The following is an 11,679-nucleotide window of genomic DNA, read 5'->3' as shown; positions in this document are numbered from 1 at the left end:
TGCTCTTGCCATATGTAATTAAAAAGCACATCTAAATTGGACACAAAGAAACTACAAGTAGTCCTCATTTAGTGACTGCAATTGGTTCCAATGACTCAGTTGTTAAGTGAAATAAACAACAAGTGGACATATGACAGAAAGAAGAGAGAGACACTGCAAAGGTCGCAGCCTTCTCCTTCAGAAAGGCTGCCTCATACAGTGCCCTGTGCCTGACTTTCTTCTTTTTCCCTCTTGCAGAGAGATTGCTTAAATGAGTTATTACTGAGTTGCTTTTCTCCACAGCCCAGCACTTCCCTAAAAAGTGCTAACCCCAAGTTAACATTCCATCCAATGCTGGCAATTGCTGCCTGAAACTGACTAGACTTTAATCAGTTTCTAGACTAAAGGGTTTTTTTTTTGTCATAAATGCATGCATTGGTTGGAAAATGATTTTTAATTACCATTTATTACAATCATATTTATGAACAATCGCCATCCAAGACAGTTGCTAAACAATGACTACCTCTACTAGAAAAAATGGATATAAAATTTATTAAGTATATTTGACAAATTTTCACCTGAAATCATTTTTCCCACTGTTTAAACTTTTTGCTGTTCAATGTAGACATCCACAAGGCCATACCAAAGAGCAAAGGAATTCTGCAATCATTTGCTAAAGGCTGTTTATTCTTCTACTGAAATTAGACAAATAACTCATATATATCTTTTTACTTCCCCTATTGCATTCTGGAAAATTAAGTTGGGGAAAAGATAGCATTAAGAGATGTTGTCAATTTTTAATATCACCCTGCTTTAATCCTTCTTAATAGAGATCTAATATTATTTTTATTTTCAAGATTTCTGTGGAAAAGTGATTGTACTTAAGATATTTGGCATAAAAACATGAGATTCTCTTTGGCTTAGGTAGCTGATTATAATTACAAATAAACTCCTACATTTTGGGCTTCAAGTCATTTCATTAAATTCCTTCTTGGTGTTTTACTGCCCAGCATGCAGTTGTATTAGTTATACATGAATTGCCAAAATATGATTCCATACTAAATAAACATGGATATTTAATATTTGATTCTCTTGCCTTTTGTAACAGCCTGTTACCATAATTCATACAATAACTGGTTTAGACGGTTTTATTTAACTGGCACAGTTACAGGTAGTTGTTATATTTTGTGTTCTTCTGTTTCTTTTAAAAAAGGAATGTATAACAAGTGGCTGCAGAGAAGTACCAATATTCGATTGCAATGTGCTTCCAGCTCCAAGAAAGAGCAGTGATTATCTTAGGAATCTTTCCATTATCTTAAGGAAACTTGCTGCTTACTTAGTGGCAGTGTAGTTCCCCAGGGTGGGAGCTACAGTTTTCAGTTCCTTTCTATACAATCCACTCCAATGATGTTATCTGGGCATCGGCAAGAACGGCCTCCTGGGGTAGCCAGACATAGATGAGTACAGCCTCCATTATTCACGGAACAGTAGTTATGTCCTGCAAAATATATATGCCAGCTTAATGAATCCAAGTGCTTTATTTATTAAATAAAACCTTTTTACAATGGTGGCAAATATCTGTAGCTCAGGTGGAGGATGAGGGTGGAGGTTCATTCTCCAAGCTTGTGGGTTTATTTCTAAACATTTCATTAACAGGATAGGTAACAACTTCAGTGGAGTTTAGGTCCTTATAAACAGAGGAACACTGACACTGACATCCCTTAAACTCAGGGGTGCTATTCAGCAGGTTCTGACAGGTTCTGGAGAACCAGTAGCGGAAATTTTGAAGTGATAACCGGTAAATATCACCTCTGGCTGGCCCCAGAGAGGGGTGGGAATGGAGATTTTGCAATATCCTTCCCCCACAAGTGGGGAGGGAATAGGGATTTTGCAGTATCCTTCCCCTGCCACACCCACAGAACCAATAGTATAAAAAATTGAATTCCACCACTGCCTAAACTCTACTGAAGTTGTTACCTAGCCTGGTAAAAAAACATTTGGAAACCAACCCACAATCTTGGAGAACAAACCTCCACCCTTTTAAACGGTTTTTGGCAAAACAAATATTAAACCAGCTTGGATATGTAAGCCACAATGTACCTTAGGATGAATCATGCATTTCCTTTACTGTCCACCTTTTGCATACAAAAGTAAGGAACTTGGTTCTTTCAGAGAATCCAGGCTAAATATCTCATAAACTGTGTGACAAACTATAATAATAATGGATTGGAAAACCTGTGTATTTGGTTTGTGAGTCACATATCACAGGGAAGGATAACTAACTTGGGTAGTTCCTTCCTAGAATTCTTTTCAGTGGTCTTGAATAATACTTGCCAAAACTCTATTTGTCAGCTCTGAAATGGCATTTTTGTCACACAAGCTGTAACCAATACTCAAATTTCCCAAATATTAACCGAGAGCTTTGTATTTGCTTCTATAATAATTTACTTCATTCAATCCACCTTCTATTTTAGCTCTTTTGCCTGTTTAACAATTGCACAAACAAGGTAAGAAATGCCATGTTTCCCCGAAAAATAAGACCCAACTGGAAAATAAGCTCTAGCATGATTTTTCAGGATGCTCGTAATCCTGAACCCTACCCCCAAAATAAACCCCAGTTAAGATTGTCAGTCAGACAGACAGATTTTACTACAGCATTTCTCCAAAAATAAGGCCTAACCAGAAAATAAACATTAATGTGTCTTTTGCAGCACAAATTAATATAAGACCCAGTCTTAGTTTTGGGGAAACACAGTAAGATAAGCAAGGAATATGTTAAGATCTTTCTTTATTTCTAATTTCAGCAGAAAGCATGCCAAACGCTTTTTATTCTTGATAGCGCTAAATTCTTGATGGCACTGATCCGTCATGAAAACTGACTGAATTGAAAAAGGATACTCTACTAAAATATATTACCAAGCAGGAAAAGATAATATTTTCTGTTTGTTTTAACTCTTCTAAAGCAATCAAAAGAAAGAAATGCAATAAGTTAATTAAATTTGTACTATTAGGAATTACACTGATTTTTATTGGTAGTGGAATTTCTCCAGAGAATTTTCTAAAATCCATGGTGTATCTTCTTTCCTATTTCAGCCTCTAGTTCATTATAAGTTTGCACCATTACCTGCTGGACATTGAGCCAAGGCTGTTGTTATTCCATAAAGACGAGTGCGCTTATAGGGTTGGAAGTTGTCATTCTCTTTAGAGATTGTGCGATCCACTGCTACCACAGCATCTCTATGGACATAAAATAGTGACATAAATAAAATACGAGATAATGGAGAAAGAAGGAGAGAGAAAAAATTAGACCTTAATAAACCAAAACTTGTTGGTGTGCATGCAAGCAACCACACATAGACCTCAGGAAATTTATCTAAGTTATCTGCCTGCAGTGGATGTAGCAGTTTTTAATATACAGATTTTCCCTAACAATATTTGAAGGCTTTACCACTTATATGAGGCTTGGGGGTAGGGGAGTGGAGACGATGAGTAAAGTACAAGCTTTTTTGTAAATAATATAAAACAAACAAAAAATAGGTAAATCATACCTTCTCCAGTCAGTGTAAAATAAATTCTTCCCATAGCTTGTAATGCTAAAAGGATATTGAATTCCTTCTAGGATCTTTCGACGGCTATGCTGGTTGAGATCCATACATTCTACTCTTTTGGTCCCTGCGTGTGAAAAAAATAAGCTGGACTTTGCAAAAAACTGATGACCCTTTTCTTAGTAAGAAAATTTAGTATTTACTAAATTAGTATTAATTTAATATATATTCTCGGTTAAAGAAAATAACTTCTCTACATATAATTTGGACATGATTATTTGAGGATTTTTTTCCCTTTTGGATAAATACAGTGTATATACTATTGTGGCTTCCTTTTCCATTCTTCTATATTAACCCATGTCAAAACCTGTCCACGTCTTTTCCAGACATTCATTTTGAAAATATTAATTACAAAGTTTCCTTGCTGCCGCCAAACAGTTTTGTGTTGGACACCCAAAGATCAATGTAAATAAAACAACAATTCTTAACATTTGCTTTCCTTGCCCCTTTTTGTATGCTTGAGCTATTCTAGAGCTAACCATTACCCATTACCCATCATGGGTAATTTAACATAATACTTTTTGTAATGACTGACAGTCCTGAGAATTTCAGATAGCAGACTTCCACAGCTGTGCCTTCAGACCTGAGAAATTAAAACTGGACTATGATGAGAGGTTAGGGGTCACCTCTAAACCACTGCTATTTTGAAACAGAAAAGAAAAAGACAAATGGCATAATTGTTGAGTACTGAGAAGTAGCACCATCATGATTACACCTTAATATTTTTAGCATCCAGCTGCTTATTTATTTCATCAGTTTCGTTTATTCTACAGTGTAAGGCTTTACCTGCATCTACCCAGCACAGCAATGAAGAATAGGCATCAAATGTCAGCCCATTTGGCAGTCCCAAATCATCCTTAACAAGAATTCTTCTATTGGTGCCATCCATATAGGAGGTTTCAATTTTAGGAGCTTCTCTGTTCCAGTCTGTCCAGTAAAGGTTTCTGAGTGTATTGATAAAGACACATACACAAATAAATAAATAAATAAATATAATTGTGCATAAGGAGGGTATTGGTATTATGTAGTATTATTTCTAATAAAATTACATGGATATTTCCATTAAGGCACCAGGAGTCAAGCTTGACTTGGGGAAGATGTACCTTTGCACAGTATTCCCCTCTTCATTTTAGTTTGATAATAATTTGATCACTGATATTTTAAAATTCAAGATTTACCTGCTATTTACATAACATAGTGAACCTCCAATCACTTTTTAATCTAAGGCACTGTGCAAACTCAAGTCAGGTAGTTAGTTTATACATTGAATCTGAATGAAGTTGGGTAATTTATAGTTCAGCATCACCTAAGGAAACAGCTATTATGTCAGCATACTGAGTGAACAACTTAAGCCATCACTTGTTTTTTGAAAAGAAAAATAGGACATAGCATATTATATTTAGCCAGTTGTGTGATATTAAATCATGTTTAAATTTTAGCCTTTTTAGTATGTTGCATGATCTCAGCCAGTATGTTGTGGGAAACTAAAATTTGGGGTAAACCCATCGCTCAGTGAATGGTCAGTGAGCTTTTCGTGTGAATACAGCTTTTCTTCCCAAGGAAAAAAGGTCAGACCTTTTAAAAAAATCACTTGTTACTAAAACACATGGAAAGTTTTTGCAGTAGCTATAAAATTCTAGGCACTATATACCAAGCAGTAAAAATATTATACTGCTTCTTATTTGTTAATTTAGCATACTGCTTCCATTCTACATTTTTTTTCCAGTTTTATAGCTTAATCCTCTTTTTTTTTTTTTTGCACCAGAATTACAGTTAGGTTTGTAGCATGCTATGGGACTAAGACTGTCGCCCCTGTTTTCAATTTAGGCTTTCATTTGAATTCATGAATTCAGAATATTTTACTGGTGTGCTGTATAAGATAGGTTGTGATTAGTGTGAGTTCAAGTACTGTTGTGTGATATTCAATTTAGTGCAATTTATAAATTGATATTAGGTATGTTTAACATGAGCCAAAATTCAGTTAGTGTGAGGCTGGCACATGCACAGTTAATATTAGTGTATGCACAGCCTCCCTTAATATATATTTAGCATATAGTTTGAATGAATAAAGACAAGTCTCATCCCTTCGCTGATCTGGAGCCAGTCTGTTTTCTCATGTTTCATCCTGTCCTGTATATAGGTTCCACCTGGGATTCCTCTTTTCCTAAGGACATTCCACTGTTTGGCATAGTCCACACAACTGAATGCCTTTCTATAACCAATGTTTCTTAAATATCTCTCGGAGGGTTTTTGTTGTTGTTGTTATTGTTAAATTCCTTCTTTAAATCATTATTTCTCAACATTGGCTTCTCTTCTCTTGGCAAACTCCATCATCTGTTCTAACATTCCCTTTAGATTCTTGTTTTTCTTAGTCTTTGGCAGTTGTTTTTCACATTCATCCTTAACGACTTATTCTATTTCATTACACAGTTCATTTGGTTCTCTCTCAATGAGGTTTGGGACTTTGAAGCAATTCCTGATCTTCTTGAAAATGCTGCAAGTGGGGTCAAGATTGTGGAAACTACTTGGGTTTGTTCTTCCACTTTAGCTTGACTTGGCGCTTGCACATGAGCAGTTTGTGATCTGTTCCCCAATCAGCCCCTGGCCATGCCTTTGCTATTATAACTGAGCTCTTCCACTTCTTGTACCATTAATATAGTCAATTTGATTTCTATATTGTTCCATGCAACACTAGTTCAGTTTCATCAGCTTGTACCTGATGTGAGATACCCTTCCCACCTTTTCTAGTCTTGAGTTACTGCTGGATTCCAAATTAAGATCATTTGCAAAGAAAACATGATCTCATACTGGCAGCCTCAGCTTGTATACAATATTAATTTTTGCCAGTTGCCCAGGGTCATCTCTAGACGAGATGTGTGGCACATAATTCAAATAAATGAATATAACAGGAAATCTCCAAGCTGCTCTCTAAACTGAAAGAAATTCAACATTCAGAGGCTGGGTTCACACAACATATTAGACTAAACTATAATGGATTGGATAATTTGTAGTCAGGTTGTTATCAGATCTTACCCTTGTCTTACTAGGTTGTGTGATTCATGCATCGTATTAAGCTGCAATACAGTTTATGTCATGCCTGGAAGCCATATTACCTGTGTGCAGTGGTGGGATTCAGTCAGTTCGCACCAGTTCGGGAGAACCGGTTGTTAATTTTCTGAGCAGTTTGGCAAACTGGTTTTTGGAAGAAATCATTAGGGCAGAGAACCGGTTGTTAAATTACTTGAATCCCACCACTGCCTGTGTGCCTTGAAGATCCAGGCCTGCCACAATCATACCGTGGGAAGTTGGGACGGGAGATTGCATGAGTGGAGTAGAGATAGCCATAACAAACTTCTCTAAGAGAAGTTCAAGGCCATGGTGTCCGGCAGCTGTGCAAAGAAGAAATTGGAGGATGTCTTCTGTTTGGAAGAGAACTGATTGGAGCTGTGTGACATGTGGGAGATGTGGGCAAGGTCTTGAACTTTCTTGTGGGTGGAAGCTTTCAGATTCGGGTTTTCCCAAATTTGCCAATATGACATCTCTAATAAAAGTTAATAAAAAAGCTAATAAAAGTTAGTTTTGAGGAACTTCAAACCTTGGAATTTGATTTCGTTGGGGGTGTTACTTGGAACCCTGACAGTTTATTTATTTGGCTATAACATGTTATGGACTGATAGTTTTAGCATGGGAAAAGAACCTGATATAGGTATTGAAACAGCATGGGCTATAGGAATAGGAAATAGATGAGAAATAAAATAACAGGATATTTATACATCCCTACCCCCTCACAGGATCTGCAACAATGGCTCGAGGATTCACCAGCTCAGTATCAAACAACACACGCCGATGGGTGCCATCTACTTTGGCTACCTCTATTCTGTCAAGCTGAGAATCAGTCCAGAAGATGGTACGACCAAGGTGATCCAGTGCTATTCCTTCAGGACTTTCCAAATCTTGAAGAAAGAGATATAAAGAGAAAACATCAATCAAAGGGCATGACTAACATTCAAAGCCATGCCTGAGTTTTGAGGATGTTTATTTTGTTCAGGAGATATCCCTTCCACATTTGATCTCAAACTTCTAAAAAGGGCTTGAGGCATCTAATGTTACAACGGTAATACAGTACCTCAAACACCAAAAATGCAGGGGTCCCTAATAAGCAAAATGCTGAGACCTAGTGCCATATTTTTATGTATATCCAGTGTGGGTATTGAGGATTTTGAACCAATTTCCTCTGGAGTGGAATATCTCATCTTGCTCCAGGCAAATTCAAGGAAAGTATATGTTGGTTGTGAATAGGATTTGCTAAAAATCACAGTAATAACTCTTTAGTGGTAAGGCAAAGGCAGACAATATGCTTAAAGATATCGAGAAACTACATGGGAGAAATTATGAAACAAAAATATCCATTCTGTTGAAGAGAAGGTAAAAGTTAACTAGCACTGGTGGATTTCAACTGTTATTTCAATATAAAATTTCTTAGTTATGGATTTACAATAATTGTTGGAACACTTGCCCTAATCTTCAAGTTAATTACTATAAGTACCATGTTTCCCCAAAAATAAGACCCTGTCTTATATTTTTTTGAGCCCCGAAATAAGCGCTTGGCCTTATTTTTGGGGAGGTCTTATTATTTTGGGTCGTGTGGAGCAAAACGGGGCTCCTCTTGCCGTCTTACCTGATTTCCAGCTCTGTCTCCCTAACCCTAACCAGAGGAAATGACAGGGATCAGCTGCGGATGCATTTAAATATTTTTGGGGAGGGCTTATTTTCAGGGGGGCTTATTTTAGTGCATGTGCTCAAAAGCCCGATTGGGCTTATTGTCAGGGATGTCTTATTTTCGGGGAAACAGAGTAGTATAAATACAATGTTGAGAAGAATGTTTCTTTTGTTAATTGACTGATACAATTTTGTTCTGCATTTCCTCAGGAGCTCATGGTAGTGAATAACACAATTGCTCTCTCAAAACTTCCCTGTTGAATAGGTTGAACTAAAGAGTATCACTGGCCCAAAGTTACCTAGTAAACTCCAAGGTTCAGTGAGGCTTTAAATGTAGGTCTCCCCTAACCCTAAATTATAGGGGTATAATATATTGTGGTACAGTATAAGTCACTATACACATTAGTACTTATCATATTGTGACTTTTAACATTCTAATTAAATAAATACCGTAGGTTCATTCCATATAGACATCTACAAGGAAATATCTACACTGGGTGACTGTATAATTTCACAAATATGACAAAGTCTGTATTGTTTTTTAGTAAAAGAAACAAAATTGGGGCAAACTTATAAATACTTAAGTATTGTCAATAAAAGATACACACTTTTCTGATAGAGATACAATACCATGATGTTAAATTATTGACTGAAAACAAATAGAGAAGTACCCATTTTGAGAACTTTTTAAAATCAATTGGTTTTTAGTCATTAGAGGAAAATTTAGAGCTCTAAACAGCTAATTGTTTTGGAAAAGAGATTTCAGCTTTAGAAGAACTCCTAAAAATGTATGCAACTAGTTTTTCTTGGACAGCGACCAGGCCCAAGGCAACAGGAAATAGCAGATGATAACCTCTACACTGGTTCCAAGGACTGATCACAAACACAGATTGAGTATAGACATCTTTTTAAAAGTTCAACATTCATTCAACTGTGCTGGATTTTTTTCTGCTCAAAAAGGGTTTTGTTCTATTCAAGAGAGACTGACGACAATTCAGGCCAAGACTGTAAGCACATTCTGTTTTTAAATTAATGTTATACAACTTTGGTTTTTGTTTTTTAAAAAGTATACTGCATTCTGCCTGTTAAAAATGTTAACACTATCCTTTATGTATAAACCCCCAGGACATTCCCGCTCCCTACTCCATTTCTTATTTTAAATAAGATAAAAAGAGTACAGAACTTTTTCTTTTCTTTTCTTTTTTCAGGTTTTCAAACCTATGTTTTGTGATGAAAAGTTTCTAGTTGATTCAAGCGAGTAAAAGCCACTAAGTTATTTGACTCTGCCCACATAGGTAGTGAAATGGATGTAACCATTTTAAAATACTTATTACAGTATGTAACTCTTCAAATACTGTTACAAAATTGGATTGCTGTTTGATTATCAGACCACCTCACAATCAGTCAGGCATAATCGAAGAATGGAAAGGAGTTGAAGGTTCAGGGCACAATGCCGCATTTCTCCCCATGTGGTAGCTTCTGCAGCTGATAACTTGAGCAGATGATTATAAAGGTCATAGGCTACTCAGCTGACATGGAATATAGGTTTTAATGGGATTTCATGTATACAAAGCCACTTCTACTCATTAGGAAGGGGTTAATGCAGACTTCCCTGTGAAAACTCTTTCACAGAGACAGCTGTGCTATTGCTCTGTGGCCTTGAGAGATATAAGCAGCCAGAAGAGTTCCATCCAAGTTGGCACACGTCCCTTACATACATCTTAAAGAATTCTTCTAAACAGTCAGTAGGTTATTTGTTCTCATTGAGATGGAAACCTCCATTCTAGGCAATAACTCTCACTGAGCTCGGGGATATTTACTTCTGAGTTATATATAAAGGGACTGCACTATACATACAAATTAGGGATACTAAAATAAGCCACTGTAGGAATAGATGCAATCAAAATGACATGCAAAGTATTATAACAAAATTAGCTTAATACACATCACTTTAAAGAAATAAATTACATATAATTATACGATATGTTAAAAATGCAATACATAATAGTGTTTTATTCCAAAACATTTTTAAAAATAGCAAATCAAATCAGTATTTACTGATTTAGGAACAAAGTTATCCCAACATTAATCGGTACCATCAGTCTGGTTTATCAACACTATCAACATGTCAATTCAAATCTACATAATTTTTCAAAGTTCTTGGCTGTACCCAATAAATATAACAATCAATGGATTCTTTGAACAGAGTAGAATTAGTACCATTCTACACTAAAGTATCTTTGTTAAGTTTCCTGGATCTGGTTGCTTGTATGAGAACTTGGATAGTAGTAGTAATAGTAATAGACCAAGTGAATCTAGAGTTTCGAAATAATTGATTAGGTATTTTTCTGCAACTAAAAAGCTTTTTGATGTAGCAGAATGTTGAGCAATTTGTTAGCAAAAAAAGACAAGTATTGCAATTCTCTATCTGTGCATTAATTTCAAACTTACCCCATAGGGCTAAATCAGTGGTGGGTTGCCCCCGGTTCGGACCGGTTCACAAGAACTGGTAGTAAAACCGATGGGAAAACCCACCACCCCAGATGTCTTCATTGGCGATCTACGCATGCGCAGAAGCAAGGCGCGTGAGTGAGGGAAACATGATCCCATGGCGAACTGGTAATAAAGGTAAGTAGAACCCACCCCTGGGCTAAGTGTTTTATCAAGATATTGTGAGAGGTTATGCTGAGGACTTCATTTCATTTCATTTCATTTTGTTCAATTTGTATACCGCCCTTCTCCTAGTGGACTCAGAGGGAGAAGGCCCTCCCCCTGGGGGTCGCCAGCTGACATTGCCTGGCTGACGGCACCCTGAGGAGTCCCTCTCTGTGGGAGCATACTGGTCGGTGGGAGGCTATTGGTGGCAGAAGGCGGTCCCGCAAATACCCAGGTCCTATGCCATGGAGCGCTTTAAAGGTGGTAACCAACACCTTGAAGCGCACCCGGAAGACCACTGGAAGCCAATGCAGCTCACGCAGGAGAGGTGTCACATGGGAGCGCCCCCTCGCTCCCATAATCCCCTGTGCGGCCGCATTCTGCACCAGTTGGAGCCTCCGGGTGCTTCTCAAGGGGAGCCCCATGTCAAGAGCATTGCAGTAATCCAGGCGGGAAGTGACGAGTGCCTGAGTGACTGTGCGTAAGGAGTCCTGATCCAGAAAGGGACGCAAGTGGCGAATCAGGCGGACCTGATAAAAAGCCCCCCTGGCCACGGCCGTCATATGCTCTTCTAAAGACAGCCGTGCATCCAGGAAGATGCCCAAGTTGCGAGCCCTATCCAATAACTCGCCCCCAATAGCCAGCAATGGCACCAGCTGGCTATATCGGGACGCCGGAAGCCACAGCCACTCAGTCTTGGAAGGGTTGAGTCGAAGCCTTC

At 37.6% G+C, this 11,679-nt stretch overlaps 1 protein-coding gene across 1 annotated transcript in view; it reads right to left on the bottom strand.

Moving 5' to 3' along the window:
* Positions 1 to 1,042: 1,042 nt before the first annotated feature.
* The window catches only part of NID1 (nidogen 1), a 49,546-nt gene continuing 38,909 nt past the window's right edge, over positions 1,043 to 11,679 (bottom strand). Inside the window, exons 16-20 of the mRNA XM_070950781.1 lie at positions 7,366 to 7,537; positions 4,371 to 4,528; positions 3,528 to 3,651; positions 3,104 to 3,216; positions 1,043 to 1,477 (exon numbers count right to left, since the gene is read on the bottom strand). Of these exons, the coding sequence (XP_070806882.1) occupies positions 1,356 to 1,477; positions 3,104 to 3,216; positions 3,528 to 3,651; positions 4,371 to 4,528; positions 7,366 to 7,537 (689 nt within the window). The 3' untranslated portion in view covers positions 1,043 to 1,355. The remainder of the gene's footprint in view (positions 1,478 to 3,103; positions 3,217 to 3,527; positions 3,652 to 4,370; positions 4,529 to 7,365; positions 7,538 to 11,679) is intronic.

This window comes from Pituophis catenifer, unplaced genomic scaffold (genome assembly GCF_029215685.1).
Source record: "Pituophis catenifer annectens isolate HBS135680 unplaced genomic scaffold, rPitCat1.0.hap2 SCAF_1, whole genome shotgun sequence".
In the NCBI taxonomy this organism is placed as follows: Eukaryota; Metazoa; Chordata; class Lepidosauria; order Squamata; family Colubridae; genus Pituophis; species Pituophis catenifer.
This window is presented reverse-complemented; position numbering and strand designations above follow the sequence as displayed.